Source organism: Cnephaeus nilssonii, assembly GCF_951640355.1.
Source record: "Cnephaeus nilssonii genome assembly, chromosome: 6".
In the NCBI taxonomy this organism is placed as follows: Eukaryota; Metazoa; Chordata; class Mammalia; order Chiroptera; family Vespertilionidae; genus Cnephaeus; species Cnephaeus nilssonii.
In genome coordinates, this window is record NC_137077.1 from 89,836,969 (window position 1) to 89,853,299 (window position 16,331).

A 16,331-nucleotide genomic window follows, 5' to 3' on the forward strand; every position below is an offset into this window, starting at 1 on the left:
TTTTTTTTTTTTAATTTCTTTATTGATTAAGGTGTAACATATTTGTCCTCATCCCCCCATTCCCATCCCACACTCCTCCCCATGGATGCCCCCACCCCCCTGTTGTCCTTAACCATTGGTTAAGCTCGTATGCATGCACACAAGTCCTTTGGTTGATCTCTCCCCCCTACCCCCACCCTCCCCTACCCTCCCTCTTAGGCCCGACAGTCCGGCCGATGCCTCCTTGTTTCTGGGTCTGTTCTTGTTCATCAGTCTATGTTGTTCATCATTTCCCCTAGATGAGTGAGATCATGTGTTACTAGAAATATACTTATAAGAACTGAATGTGAGACCAGCAATAATAGTTATGCTGACCGGCAAATGAATCAGTCTGTAGTAAGTTTCTTTCTGGACCAACAGATCTTTTGAGACCCAATTTCAATGTCCACCAGTTCCTTATGTGTACATGTCAGCACTGACTTTTCAGTTCTGGATGGTGGACAAATGGTGGTAATGCAGGTCCGACTCCCTCTGGTTTGGTCTCGCCTGGACCCAGGGGCACGGCCTCACCCAGACCCGGGATCCAGCCTCACCCGGACCCAGGGGCGCGCGGCCTCACCGAGACCCGGGATCCGCCTCACCCGAACCCAGGGGCGCTCACACTTCTGAAGAACACAAACCTCCACCTACAGCCCCCATGTCAAGATGGCTATTTATTTATTCATCAAATTTTTATTGAATGCCTGCTAGTTGTCAAAGCACCTGGCATTCTGAGTGCTAAGGGCAGGGAAGAACAAGACAGACAAAGTTCTTTCTTTTATGCAGCTTATACTGTAGTGGGGAGGACTAAATAAATTGTGTTGAGTGCTAAGAGCTATGAAGAAATTAAGTGCAGGGTAATGACATCAAAGAGTGACTTAAAGTAGAGCGGCCTGCGTGTGTGCATGCACATGTATTTGGAAGGAGGGTATTTGACCAAATAAAGGGAGAGACTTCTCTAGGAGCCGAGCTGTGGTTGAGGACTCATCATTCCCTCTAGGAGGGACAGAAAGTGCAAAGCTCATTAGATCCGGCTGGATGCTTTAGATGTCTGTAGGCTGACCAGTGATCTGTTTTAAAAGGCTTGGAGCCAGACAGAAGGCTCTGATTCTTAAGGCCAAAACATTTTTTGGAGGCAGCTCTGTTTTGTGCTAGAAATGGAAGGTAGGATGAACTAAGAAGCAAACTAAAGATGTCTATAAAATAAGGATATGTACATTAACCTGTGCCAGGTAAGAAAAACTGTAATTGTACTTGTAATTCTCTGCCTGTGTGTCATGATTTTACTTACAGGTCTCCCAACAGGATAAAGCAGCATTTGTCATGCAAATACCACCCTGTGCAGAAGTGAGGGAAGACTGCTGCAGAAGTGAATACAGGCAACATCTTTGATCCCAGGGCACAGGTCTTTGAGAGGACATCTCCAAGCCTTTCATAGAGGCATTAGAAGGCTATCCAAGCAGCAAAAGTACCTCAGGTGAAAAGCAGGGAGTTTCTGTATAAGGGTTTTCGTATTCTGCATTCTTCTAGAGCCCTTTGTGATAAATGTCACTGGGTGGATTGCAGGATTTAGTATGGCTTCATGGGTATATGCACATGATGAAGAGAACATGATCTCTCTCTGCTTGCCAAATAATGTACAGCCTAAGGAGAAAATCCATAATTAGTATTGAGACTGATCTTAGGAACTGTTCTAGATTTCAAGCCGGTTCTTCCTGGCTCATCAGAGAACTACCAGATATTTTTCTCCCCTTAGGATCATGGCTGATAAAAACCAGGAGATCGGTGGCATCCATTTCCCTTTTCCCTTCACACCCTATTCCATCCAGAAAGACTTCATGGCAGTGCTATACCAGGTGTTGGAGGATAGCAAGATTGGGATATTTGAGAGTCCAACTGGCACTGTAAGTATGAACAGTTGGCCCAAGAGGGCTCTTGGGAGACCCTGACTACACCTAGTCAGAGGTTTATTTGCCTCTGCAGAGATTTTCATGGTTTGGAGTTGGGCAAAGTAGTTCTCTCAGTTTATCTTTCTGAATAATGCTCACTTCCCTCTATTAAATTGTTAAACACAACCCCAGGTTCTAAAGACAATTAGGCTACAGGCAAAGGAGAATTTGAATGGCAGTGGAAGCATAGAACTGAAACTTTTAAGACTTCTCTGGGCACACAACTGCTTTGATATTGAGCAACATAGAAATTACTTCAGCTTATTCACAGATTTAACATGTTGATGTAGTCTCCAGGCACTTGGTTACTGAGTGCTGGAGGGATCCAATCAAGGGCCCCTAAGTTTTTTCTTCCTGGCCTGGAATGAGTGATTTATTAGACATTGTCTGTTGAGGTTGCTAAGGCTGTGGTAATCAGTTCCTACTTCTCTCTTACACTTCACTTATTTTTTATAGCAAGTACTATGTGATAGTGAAATGTATGTGTTGCTGTGAAGGTCCCTCAACTAGGCTGTGACCTCCTGGAGGATAAGGACCTTGTGGTCCTCACCTTTGTGTCCCTATCATCTAGCAGAACTTGGCCCATTTGGCCCATAGGAGGCTCCTAGTAGGTGTGTGGAATGAATGAATAAAAGGAAGTAACTCATTCTTTTTCTCTCACTTGCTGATGGAAGCATGTCACTCTCTCCTGAGATGACATGACCTCCTGGGACAGGAAAAGTGCAGACAGGGGTACTATATTGTTTCATTTTGTTCTTTCATATACACTGAGTGGCCAGATTATTATGATCTCTGAATGCATAATAATCTGGCCACTCAGTGTATATCCTATAGAATAAAAGGCTAATATATATATATATATATATATATATATATATATATATATATATATGCTGAGTGGCCAGATTATTATGCGTTCAGAGATCATAATCTGGCCACTCAGTGTATATGTAGTGAGTGGGAGAGAATAAGTCCTGCAGTTAACAAAATGTGGGTCATAAATATAATGTGCAGAGGTATTTTTTTCAGTAGTATTCTACTAGCACTTTTACCCTCCATTTAACCCAGTACAATATGACTTCTTCCCCTACCAACCCACTGAAATATTTTTAGGGTCAGTAGTGACTTCCTGTTTAGTAGATCTGGATATCTGAAGCCCTTATTTTGACCATACTGTAACGTTTGACGTTATAGAACATATCCTCCTCTTTTGTTTAAAGCAATATAAAAATTTTAATCAAAGAATAACGCATGTTATTTTAAAAGTCAAATTTATTGCCCTGCCAGGGTGAGCTCAGTTGGTTGAGCATTGACCCATGTACCAGGAGGTTACTGGTTCGATTTCCGGTCAGGGTACATGCCTTGGATGTGGGTTGATCCTCAGTAGGGGCATGCAAAAGATAGCTGATCAATGTTTCTCATCAATATTTCTATCTCTCTCTCCTTCTCCATTCCTCTCTCTGAAATAAATGAACACCTTTTTTAAAAAAAGTCAAATCTGGTGCAATGGGCCGGTGCTTTTAAATATTTTGTCTGTTTCTTAAGAAATGTACTTTTCTCATATAGCACATTTTGAAATTATAACCTATGTGCTCTTGTTTCTTGATTTGTGGATTTTAGTGATTGGTACCTTCCTCTTGTGATGGATAAGATGTAGCTTTCTTACCATCTTTTTCCCTTCCTCTCCTGATGTACTTAGCTGTTTTTAGTCTCTGCTAAGGCAGTATACTATAATGGTTTTTTCATTGAGTAATTTTATTTTTCTAGAGTTAATAATTGCCTTTTAAAAGTTTATTTAGTGTTCAATATGCTTATGCAAACTCCTCACACATCATCCAGTAGTCTCTCAATATGATACAGATTTTCACACTGTCCAAAAGTACAGTTGGCCCTTATCTGTGGGTTCTGCACCCATGGGTTCAACCAACTCCAGATAAAAAATATTGGGGGGGGGGGGGAAGCTACCTTGTTGCTGACATGTTCTATGTAGTTAGACCTACGACAGTTGCTGAACATGTACAGACTTTTTTCTTATTATTACTCCCTAAACAATATAGTATAGCAATTATTTATGTAAAATTTACATTATATTAAGTATTATAAGTAATGTATACATGATTTAAAGTGTATGGGATTATGTGCATAGGTTACATGCAAATACTAAGTCATCTATCTATCCTAAATAATAAAAGGCTAATATGCAAATTGTCCCCTCCACCAAGAGTTGACAGGGAGTTGACGAGGGGGCGGATCGACTGGCCAACTGTATATGGCCCCTCCCCCCAGGCCAGCCAGGCCCAATCGGCCCTGATGGGGCAGGCCGACTGGACCCCGCCCATGCACAAATTCGTGCACCAGGCCTCTGGTGTATATATAAAAGCCTAAGCGACCGGAATGCCAGAACAACCAGAATGACCAGTTGCTATGACACACACTGACCACCAGGGGGCAGATGCTCAACGCAGGAGCTGCCCCCTGGTGGTCAGTGTGCTCCCATAGCCAACCTCCCGCGGCCGGCCAACCTCACCTGACCCCTCCCAGTGGCTGGCCAACCTCCCATAGTCCCTCCCCACAGCCAGCATGCCCTACCCGGCAGGAAGGAAGGCCCTGGCCGGCCACCAGCAGGAAGGAAGGCCCCATCCAGCAACTGGCAGGAAGGAAGGCCCTGGCAGCCGGAAGGCCCCGATCGGCCCTGGTCGCCTAGGGACCCCACCCGTGCATGAATTTTGTGCACCGGGCCTCTAGTTTTATATAAGGGACATGAGCATCTACAGATTTTTGTATCCTTGGGGGTCTTGGAACTAATCGCCCATGAATACTGAGGGACAGCTATAGAGCATTCCCATGAAACCTTTCATAAGCCAAAATGACAGTAAAGTGGAGAATATCTTCCAGTTCCCAAAAGTTTGCTTTATGCAAGTTTGTGTTATACCACTGTGCTTTTACAAAAGAGCTAAGTTTGCCTAATGCGAACTTTTGGAAAGTGGGGGATACCTGTGTTCCCTATGTAAAGTTATCATCTTAGTCTGCTAGAGTTGCTACAACAAAATGCTATAGACTGGGTGGTTTAAATGACAGAAATTTATTTTCCCGCAGTACTGGAGACGAATGTCCAAGAGTAAGGTTGCAGCAGGCTTTAGTTTCTGGTGAGGATCCTCTTCCTGGCTTTCAGACGGCCATCTTCTTTCTGTGTCCTCACATGGCAGAAAGAGAGAGGGGGCGGCGGGGGGCGGGGGGGTGCAGGGAGGGAGAGAGAGAGAGATTTGGTGTCTCTTCCCCTTTTATAAGGACACCACCAGATCTATCAGAAGATCAGGGATACCTTTATGACCTCATTTTACCTTAATCACCTCCTTAAAGACTGTTTTTCCAATATGGTCATGAGCGGGTTAGGGCTTGAACATATGAATTTTTGGGGGGATAAGTTCAGTCCATAGCAATAATCAATTCCATTTTACCTTGGAGACTTCCTTGAAGTCCTTCACCCATTTGTTCTAATCTGAATTAGTTGTTCCTTAGATCTACTTCACAGCAATTGCTGGAGGATTTCCCTTTGCTCCTTTTTAAAAAAAAAAAAAATCAACTTTTTTTAGGATAATCGATATATAGTAATATGTATCCCTTTTAAGTCTACAATTCCAATGAATTTTGATAGATGTGAACACCCATATCATCACCACGATCAAGATGCAAGACATATTCATCACCCCAGAAAGTTCCCTGTACCTTCTGGAAGTGGCTCCCTGCTGCTGCCCCTCCATTCTCAACACACCAGCCTCAGCCATTGATCTGCTTTCTGTAGATTAGCTTTATCTTTCCACTATTCCATAAAAATGGAATCAGACAGTATGTACTCTTGTATCTGGTTTCTTTTATTCACTCAGCATATTTTTGAGATTCATCCATGTAATGTTTATTTTTCCTTATTTTTTTTCGGTAATGGATTCTCTGTTTCTTAGACACATATCTTCTTAATTTATTTCCTTGTTTTGGTAGAGAGTCTTCCTGAAAAGGGCTGTGTAGGTAAGTGTTTAAGACTTTGCTGGCCTGAAAATGTATTAGTTCTACTTGGTTGGTATTAATAGTTTGGCTGAATATATAAGTCTAGTTTCAAAATAATTCTCCCTCACAGTTGCTCCCTCTGTTCACTAGTTTCCATTGTTGCTGTTGAGAATTCCAGTGGTAGTCTGCACCTCAGTCCTCTGTGACCTGATTCCACCTCACCCTCCAAAGTTTTTAGGATCTTCTCTTTACCCTTTGTGTCTGAAATTGCATGCTGACGGACCTACTGTGCGTATGTTTAATTTCTTGTACTGGTTACTTGAGCACTTTCCATCTGGGTCATCTACCTCTCATTCTGAGACATTTTCTTGTATTTGATAATAATCTTGTTGGTACTCCCATTCACTGGGTTTGGGCCCCCTGGTTAATCCTATAATTATGTTTTCTTCTAATTGCTCATCTCTTTGAGCACCATGGTTTGTTTGTTTTTGTTTTTGCCTAAAATTCTACTTCTTTAAGATTTCTTTAACTTCATTGTCCAGTCTTTCTATTCAGATTTATTTTGGCTGTCATCTCTTAAATATTCAAGAACGTGTTCTTATTCTGTAATTAAAAATAAAAAAAGCATCCTGTTCTTGTTTCATGGAAATAATATCGTTCTGAAGATATCAATTATAGTAGTAGTTGGAAGTTTTCCCCCCCTGCATTGCCCCTCTTCCCCCAATTTGGGGTATTATGTTTTGAGGCTTTCCTCAAATGCCTGGCGATCCTTGGCTGTCTTCTGTTGGTGTTCAAGCCGATGCCACTGCAAGGCTGAGTGACAGGCCTGTGATGGAGGCTGTGGCCATAGGCCCAGCCACTGTTTGGGGCTTCCATTTGTCAGTATTTGTAGAATTTTCCCTAGGGCCATCTAGTTTTTCCAGAGAAGTCTCTCCTTTGAACTCTTGCCTAGTGGGTCCAAGCCTGACAGCCAGTATTTTGGAGGGACTAGAGACGTGGCTTTAGGTACACAGTCTCTCAGTGCCCTGCTTTCAGCCCTCTTCCCCACGCTTCACTCCACCTGCTGTCTCCAGGGCCTCCGGGCTCAGCTTTACCAGAGAATAAACTGTCTGCTGTGAGGAGTGGGGACTGCAACTTGGGGGTCTAATTATCCTTAAAAGAATTTCAATTAATCCCTTTGTTTTCATTGTTATTCTGTGGCCCTGCTAGTTTCCGGGCGTTTCTGAGGGGGGATCTGAGGAGACTTCTGTAGACACCTGGGCTCGGTGTCCTTTACTCTGCTAGGTCGGTTCCATTTCTCTGCTTTCTCTCCTAAAACTTGTTACTATCCCTTCTTCCACTTTCTTGTTTTTGTGGGTGTAAGCCTCTTTTATGCCTTTGTTATAATTTTAATGTGTTTCAGAAAAGACGCAGAAGAGCTAGAAGAGCATGTGTACATTCCACCTTGTTTAACCTGAAGGCCCAACTCCTCCCTCTCAGGTCTTTCCGTCTTCAGCTCCTTGTCCATTCCAGGCATCCTCTCCTGCTGCTCAGCCCTTCATGTTGGTGCTCTCGGTTCTGTGGCCTCATCTGTGTACTTCAGTTGCCTTCAAGAAGAAGCCACTGTCTTCCACGTCCCACCCCTAATAGAGCTCCCTCCTGTCCTTGTGCCCCACTGCCTGCAGGGGTGCCATGCATTACAGGCTGTGCCTCACCTTCCAGTCCTCTGCCTCAGATGCCCGTTCCCCACCCCCTCCCGATGATGCCTATTTTCCTTTAAGCGTCATCTTTTTAAGCCTTTCATGAGACCACCACATTGAATTGACCTCTTGCCTTTGTGCCCACTGTGCCTTGTATAGCATTGCAGTTCTGGAGTCCGTGTCCCGCAGGAATGCATAACCCTTCAAGTCATATGTTTAAGTTTGTGCCTGTGGGCACTTTCTAGAGAGCTCTGTGTTCCCACCATCAAGCCCAGTGGTTGCTACAGCTCCTGTGTAGGTGTTTAGAAAGAATGAATTTAGTTTTCTTTGCATAAACTTTTTAAACTGTGTTATTTTAACAAAATCCCCAGGAAATAACATTGTACAAAGCTAGGTATACTGTGGGTACTTTTATTAAATTTATTTCATAACAGTGAGCAGTTGATTATACATCTTTTTAACGTTTTCCAGCCTAAAATTTCTGTGGCCTTATTACGGAACATGGATCTGCAGGGCTTTGGTGGTCTTTTTTCCTTGGTGTTAAAGAGTTTGCCACCGTTGTTTCTGGAAGATAACTTTGCCCTCAGAAACTTCCTCAGCTCACTTTCAGGAGGAGGTTGCTGGCTATCTAACCAGGCATCTGTGCCTGGACCATGTTACATGGGGGACGTCTCTCCTACTCCTCACTTGATGACAGCTGAAGCTGATGGCTCCCATTCCCAGGCAGCACAGAATGGCTGCCCCAGGCTTTCCGGGAGACTGCTGTCTACAAGCCTTTGTCACTCAGTCCCTATCAAAAATGGACAGAAAGGGAACATATGGGGCTTTTCTAAACATATGTGAGCCATCCATTCTTCAGAAGTACCCATCAGTCACAGAGCCTTCTGAGAATTTGATGAAAGCGAATAGATCCTCATCCCAAGTTAATAGTATTTTATTATCCTATATAATAAAAGCCTAATATGCTAAGTGTCCAGTTGTCCATTCAACCAATCAAAGCATAATATGCTAATGATATGCTAAGGCCTCTCAACTGCTCACTATGACATGCACTGACCACCAGGGGGCAAACAGTTGACCAGTAGATTAGCTTGCTGCTGGGATCCGGCCAATCGGGACTGAGCAAGACAGGCTGGACATACCCTGGAGCCCTCCCGCGGTCCCTCCCTGGCTGGCCAACCTCTCGAATCCCTCCCTGGCCCAATTGTGCACTGGTGGGGTCCCTCGGCCTGGCCTGCGCCCTCTCGCACTTAGGGGCTGTCGGAGAGATGGTTTCGGCCCAATTCTGCAAGCCAGACTGAAGGACCCCAATGGTGCACAAATTCATGCACCAGGCCTCTAGTTACTTAATAATAGCAACCCTCCACCCCCCCCCAAAAAAAAAGGCCCTGGTTGCTAATTTATGTACCAGGTGTTCCCTCTAATCTTGGTGTAGGTATTAACTTTTATGTGTATTAACTTAATCAATGCTTGCAGCAACTCTGAGGAAGGTCCTACTATTACTGGTATTCCCATTTTGCATTTTTAGAAACAAGCCTAGAGAAGTTAGCCTAAGGCCACAGAGCTGATGGGTGGAGGAGCCAGTATTTGGCCCAGGCAACCTGGCAGTGAAGTCTGAAGCTCTAGCCACTATGCTCTGCTGTTTCTGCCCAACCTAGACACACCTGCATTTCACTTGCAGTTCATTCAAGCCCAGATTAGGCTCAGAACCTCACTCTGGATACTCCGAGATCACCCCTGGGTTAAGCAGGCTTGGGGGAGTGATGGCCTGGACAGGAAGGTGGTGGCCCTCCTGAGATTTACCTGAAATGACCTGCCCTTTGGATACCAGAAGCAGCAGCTTTGTGAAACTCATGGCAGCAGCCTTTCTGGAAGGACTGTTATAACAAATCCTGGCAACGTGGGTGGCTTAAGCAACATAAATTTGTTCTCTCCCAGTTCTGGAGGCCAGAAGTGAGAAGGAACCAAGCCTCCCAACAGCTTGGTTTCAGAGTTGGTTCTTCCTGAGGGCCGTGGGAGAAGGGTCTGTTCAGGCCCCGCTCCTTGGCTTGTAGATGTCTCTTTTTTTCCCCCTGTCAATCACCTTCCTTTTCGGCCTGTGTGTCCAAATTTCCCCTTTTTATAAGGACAACAGTCAGATTGGATTAGGGCCCACCTCATCTTGACTAAATACACCTGCAATGACCCTGCCTCCAAATAAGGCCACATTCTGAGACATTGGGGGTTGGGACTTTGACATGGATTTGGGGGAGACAAGATTCAACCCCATAACATGGACCCACAGGGAGAATTCTGGTCTTTAAATCAAGAATTGTGTTCTTGAGAGCCATTGGTTTGCTTCAGCAAAGTTATAAACACCGGGACTATGGGGCTGGTCATGTTCTACCTGCACACCAGCTGCTTGAAAGGTGTTGCTCCTCCTCGGCACATGGGTAGCATTTCATGCTCCACATGTTTTTGCTTTAATTGTTTTGGGGGCTATTTATCTACTTTCTCACTTATAGTTATGTTGACTTACAGTAGTTATGTGTAACCTGATAAGCCACTTCAAATTCTTTCAGGAGCAGTGAGTTGTATAACTAAGCTAAGAGCTTCATTTTCTTGCTAATTTCCTTCTCTTCCCCAGGCTGGTCTAATATTTAAAGTCAGACTTTCTTTGACGCTTCAGTAAAATGGGAAAGGTCATTTGGGAAGCTTGGTTTGTTGTCCTCTATTTCTGAAAACATTTTTTTCCCGTAGGGAAAATCCTTAAGTCTTATTTGTGGGGCCCTTTCCTGGCTCCGTGACTTTGAACAGAAGAAACGTCAAGAGGAGGCACATCTCCTTAAAACTGGAACTGCCCCCTCCAGTGATGGGAAGGACCAGCCCCCACTTATTTCATCCTCACATCAGGAGACCCCAGACACTCTGAGGCCCACTGGAGAACCTGACTGGGTTACTCAGTTTGTGCAGAAGAAAGAAGAAAGGGACCTGGTGGACCGGCTAAAGGTGAGATCCAGCGTAAAAGAAGTGGCTGTGATCTAGGAAACAGGACTTGGGTGATTATTTGGGATTGATTCTGAGATTTAGATAGTGTGCTTCGCCTTTGCAGTGCCTCTTAGCTCTCCTGCCAGCTTTGTTGAGTTAATGGTGCTGCACCCTTGCTATCTTTTTTTGTTGTTAACCCTCACCTGAGGATATTTTTTCCATTGCTTTTCAGTGAGAGTGGAAGGGAGGGTGGAGAGAGAAACATCAATGTGAGAGAGACTCTCACATGGATCAGTTGCCTCCCCACACATGCTGCCCCGACCGAGGGCGCAGAGTGAACCCATAACCCAGGTACGTGCTCTTGACTGGGAATCGAACCTGTGACCCTTTGGTGCATGGGCCAGCACTTGAACCACTAAGAAACACTGACCAGGGCCTTGCTGTCTTTTTAAAGCTAATGTCAACAGGCCTTCTCTAGACAAGGGGTTGGCAGGTCCCATTCATTACCCACCTGGGAAAGGAACCTACCTCACTGTTGCCATTGGCAACATGGTTTCATAGCTGCAAACTCAATAAGGAATGCATTTGATTGTGAGAGTATGTGGCTCTGGGAGGGGATATGCAGACTTCCTGCAGTGAGCAGCGAGGCCGGGACCTGACGAGGCTCCGGGTCTGGTGATGAGTGCCGGCCAGGGGAGGAGAACCGCCCTGTGTGAAGAGGCACTAGGCTGAGCAGCCCCAGACTCTGTAAGAAAGGCTTGGTTTGGGGCTTCCTGCAGTAATCTCCTTTATGGCTTCTTTCCCCTTTAGAAGGAGCAGATCAGGAGGAAGAAGCGAGAAGAACGCCTACAGCAGCTCCGTCACAATACACAGCTCAAGTATGCAGCCAAGCGTGAGGTGAGTGTCATCTCCTGGAGTGGCTGCTTGGGGCCTCGAGGTTTGCTCCTTTGGGTGAGTAGCCAGGTCCTCAGGTTCCGTTCCCTGACCCCCACTCTCTAAGTCCTAATGACCCAGTGGATGGGAGCTTGAGCCGAGGTAGTGTTACCTGGGATATTGATACCAGTAAAGCAGCAAGGCCCGAGTTAATGGGGTGTGTGTGTGTGTGTGTGTGTGTGTGTGTGTGTTTCCTTGGGGATGGCCACACTGAGGCTGACTCTGTCGAAGGTGGGGCATCAGTACTGAGGTTATCTTTCCCCTCCTGCACTGCTGCTGTACAGAGACAGGAAGAAGAAGAGACTGAGCGTCTCCTCCGTCTCAGCAGGGACATACTGGCGGCAGGAACAGAGGCCGAGCCGCTGGAGCAGCTAGCATCTGGGGAGGAGGAGCTGGTCCTCTCGGAGTACGAGAGTGATGAGGAGAAGGGAGCCCCTAACGGGTAAGATAGCACTTCTGCTCCACCCACCGCCCTGCTGAGCCCACATGGGAGGCAGCTCCTTCCTTGTGCCCAGAAAGAGGCAGGCTTCCTTGTCACTCTTTGGGCATCTGAAAGGATGGAATGCCAGCCACTGCCTCTTTTCTCTCAGCCAGGCTCCTCCTCAGGGTGCGTAAGTGATAATGGCAGTGATAGCCAGCCCCCTCTCTGCCGGGCACTGGCTGCACGTGTGTAAATGCCATTATTCTCACGTCAGTATTTGTGTCTTCCCTTTACACCTGAGGAAGCTGTGGCCCAGCCGGGTGTGATGCCGTGGCCAAGGCCACAAGGCCAGGCAGCGGGGAGCTGAGACTTGAACCCGCCCACCCAGCTCTAGATCTCAGACTCTTAAGTACCAAGTTGCATTGAGTACAGGTGCTTATCCACACCACCGTCTTGGTTCCTGTGTCCTGTGATTTAAATCCAGGCCTTTCAGACAAAGCTAACTGAACAGTTCTTAATTGACAGGAAACTAACCCTGTAACTAACTCCTTTTCTAATAGCCCAAGGCAATGAGCATTTCTGCTTTTTAAGAAAACTGAATTGCTAGGTGAACAAAAACAAAAACAAAAATCTATGGATGACCCCACCTTATACACAAGGTAGAGTATATCTGAAAAAGGATTTTGTGTTTTCTAAGAAGCTTAGACTAATAACGTTGACTAAACAACCAGCCAAGTAATGCAGGTTGACTGACAGTCCCCAGTGCTGATGGGCTCCTCATTCATTCCTAGAAAGGGCGGACTTCGTTCATTCACACATCCAGCCTTGCACCGAGATCCTGCTGAGTTTGTGTACTATGTGGCATGTGGTTTATTTATTTAGTTTTTTAATTTAAGTTTTTTGTAAATTCTGAGGGGAGAAGAGATTGATATGGTCATAAGTGACAGCATCTTTTATTCTCTCACCCAGTCATTTGGAGCTTCACTCAGGAAATGTACATGGAGTTGCTGCTGTTTGCAGGCTATGGGGAGGGCGGGGGAGGGGACGATCTGTAGAAACAAGACACACCCAGATCCGCCTGTGGACAGGATAGGGTGGTTGAGGAGACAGAAGAAAAAACGGTGTTTGAAAGAGATGAATATCACAGGGACCATGGCAGTGTGTCACAGGGCAGGCAACCCTGCCAGGGGAGATTGAGGAACGCTGCCCAGACCAGGTAATGTTTATGAGGAGATCTTGAAGTTGGCTAGGTAAAGGCAAGAAGTGAGGGAGAGAGCATTCCTGACACAGAGCACAGCATGCCCAGGCTCTGATAGAGTGATAGAGTCAAATTCTCTTGGTGAACTGAGAGAAATCTCATTTGCTGGAGGTTAGACAGTGAGAGGAGAGTAGTCTTGGATGACAGTCAAACATTGACCCTAGGGTTTTGTTACTACCATGTTCTTTCTCTCTCTGTCCTCTCCTGAGTGGCAGTGGGAGGATGGCTTTGGTGTTAGCCTGGGGCGTCTCTGACCGAGAGCACAAGCGAGCACGACGGCTTTGGTGGAACTTCATTACTGGGGTGTGTGCGTCTCCTTCTAGCTCAGAGTGCGATCCTCAGTTCATTTCTCAGTTGTTTAGGTCTAGGGCTGATCGCTGGCACGTGGTAAGATGCTCAGTAAGTGTGTGTCTAGTAGGCCTGCGTTTGCAAGAAGAATGTTTTTCTGTGTTTGTTTTTCTCTCAGATTAGATGAGGATGAGGATGACCTGGAGGAAGAACATGTAACTAAGGTAAGAGGCCGTGTCCTGTGCTTTGTGCTGTGATTGGCCTGGAGTCCAGGGAAAATGCGAGGGTCCCTCCTGTAGGTGAGGAGCCTCCAGCCCACTGACTGTCTCCCCAGACCCAGACCTTGGTCTCTAGGTGCTCACCTGGCAGGCTGGTCTGGGCACCTGGGAAGACATCTTGTGGGAGTGGTGTCTGGGCTCATGTGCCGCAGGCCATGGAAGAACAGCCATTCTGGGCCAAGGACCCTGGGTCTCTCTCTGCATCAGGGGTTGGGGAAGGCCAGGGCAGGTCAGAGTGAGAGTTCTTTGTCCTTTGGATGTCTGATGGCATGCTTCTCTTTTGTTCATATTTTCATTTGCATGGAAAGCTATGAGGTGTATGTGGTGCCAACACTTCTCAAATTCAAATCATTTGGTTTCATTCACGTAATACCTTTGTTTTCTCTGTTGAAATTGGACCCCTCTCCCTTTTTCTCTTTTCCTCTCCTCACTCTTCTAAATCTTAGCGGAGTACAGAGAAAGAGTGTTCAGCTCAGCCTCCTCCTGCTTTACTGCCAGCCCCACCCTCCATGTCCTTGGGAGGAGTGTGTGGAACGGCCCCTCACCACGCCCCAGAATCTTAGGGACCTTTTCCATGTCAGGAGTCACCACTCATGGAAATACCTTTCCTAAGGTGGCCCAGCCCTCCAGAACAGTTGGATTAGGGGCTGAGCATGACTGATGGGAGGAGTCCCATCTGGTGGGCATTCTCTTGAACTTCAGGAGTTGAGGATGAGGTGGGGAAACCCTGGTATTTTGCTAAGATCTTCTGTGGGACAGAGTCACCTTGCTTTAGGTTTGTATATTTGTGGCCCCTTTCCCCATTCCCTCAGCCCATCACCCATGGCATTCCTTGATGTGCAGAGAATATTTGAGGAGGTTATACTGTCTTTGAAATCCCTTGCTTTTCCTCGGAGCAGATTTATTACTGCAGTCGGACCCACTCCCAGCTGGCCCAGTTTGTGCATGAGGTACAGAAGAGCCCCTTTGGCAAGGACATCCGGCTCGTCTCCCTCGGCTCTCGGCAGGTAGACAGAGGCAGGGCGCCTCGGCCCTGGTGCTCCCTTCCTTGTGCCTTTGTCTTCCTCTTCCAGGCAGGCTGAGGAAGGGGAGGATAACCTCTTCCCTGGCCTTGCTGACCCTTGGAAGGGAACGGGGGAGGGCTGCTGTGTATCATTTAGCCAGCACCATTTCTTTAACTCTTGCTCCTCTGTCTCATAGAATCTTTGTATAAACCAAGACGTGAAAAACCTGGGTTCTGTGCAGCTGATTAACGACCGCTGTATGGAGCTACAGAGGAGCAGACACGGTAGCCACCTGCACCCTTGAGCTAAAGGAGCAGCTTCTGGGACCATCCTGTGGCCTCGGGCAGTGCTGGGAGTGAGGGGGAGGGGCCTGGGCCAGCCCGATACAGACATGGTTTCTTCCTAAAGAGCCTCTCCTTGGGAAAAGGTGTTTTTGCTTTCTGGGTCAGTGTTAATTCCAAAATCCAAGTTTTGAACAGAGTAAAATACCAGAGTGTCATGATGAGACCAGAATAAATAGTTCACGTAAGGGATTTGTAGACATGACCTTACCGGCCTGCTCCTGGCCACAGGACAGTTACTGTTCTTTCTGCCTTTGCCCCCGTGCTGCGCACCCGCAGAGAGCAAGAGCCGAGCTGAGGACCAGGAGCCCAAGAGGAGAAGGCAGGCATCCCGGGCTGCCTGTCCCTTCTATGGCCATAGGCACCTGCAGCTCTTCCAGGACCAGGTGCTGCTGGAGGTGAAGGACATCGAGCAGCTGGTGGCCCTGGGGAAGGAGGCTGGGGCCTGTCCCTATTATGGGAGCCGGTTTGCCATTCCAGCTGCCCAGGTGAAGACCGCGGAGGGTTGGGCAGTAGCTCTTGGCTTTAACTGCAGCCTAGGCCGTGAGGGAATTCCTTCCTCCTCTTAGTTTGGGAAGGTGTCACCGGCCATGGTTGGACTGACGGACACACTGCACACTGATGACACGAAACCCACTCTCTCCTAGGGCATCCGGTCGCAGGAGGCCCCAGGTCCCTTGGTGGCTGTTCTGCAGGGACTATGGCATTGTGGGGGGTCAGATCCAGGAGAAGGTGTGCATTCCTATTTGAAACTACAGTGAGAGATGCCAGGGCAGACACCGAGAGGAATGGGAGCTACAGAACATAAATCTGTTTCCAAATGGCTGTTCAAAGTGACTGTCTTAACTGTGTACTTACTGCAGCATTTGAGAGGACTGTTTTTATTATTTAAACAGAAAAGCTGCCAATTTAACAGGTCAAAAATTATACTGTTATTTGGTTGTTATGATTTAACATTTCTTGCTACTTCCTTCATTTGAGTGACTTTTGGAAATAGGATATTATTTGTAGAGAATTCCATATAATCAAGAAAAGGTTAAAGTCGATTTTAAAAGATGCAGGGAACTGTGTTAGTAATAATTTCGTGTGGCAGTAATTGCTCATCAGTCTGTTTCCCTGGACTACGTGTGTGGTCCTCGGAGCAATGCAGCAGCCCTCCCAGCACTCCCCTGTCCTTCCCGGGTCTGCCGCAG

The 16,331-nt window shown here is 46.6% G+C and overlaps 1 protein-coding gene across 3 annotated transcripts in view; it reads left to right on the plus strand.

The window, feature by feature from the left end:
• LOC307100971 (putative ATP-dependent DNA helicase DDX11-like protein 8) overlaps positions 1-16,331 on the plus strand; it is a 33,695-nt gene that overhangs the window by 2,727 nt on the left and 14,637 nt on the right. For all 3 annotated transcript variants that reach the window (XR_013813627.1, XM_079773665.1, XM_079773664.1), the window contains exons 2-10: positions 1,312-1,495; positions 1,775-1,922; positions 10,388-10,636; positions 11,426-11,512; positions 11,833-11,990; positions 13,694-13,739; positions 14,693-14,800; positions 14,994-15,081; positions 15,418-15,626. Coding sequence is in view for 2 of the 3 variants with exons in the window: in XM_079773665.1 (XP_079629791.1) it covers positions 1,779-1,922; positions 10,388-10,636; positions 11,426-11,512; positions 11,833-11,990; positions 13,694-13,739; positions 14,693-14,800; positions 14,994-15,081; positions 15,418-15,626 (1,089 nt within the window). In the remaining variant the exon portion in view is untranslated. The remainder of the gene's footprint in view (positions 1-1,311; positions 1,496-1,774; positions 1,923-10,387; positions 10,637-11,425; positions 11,513-11,832; positions 11,991-13,693; positions 13,740-14,692; positions 14,801-14,993; positions 15,082-15,417; positions 15,627-16,331) is intronic.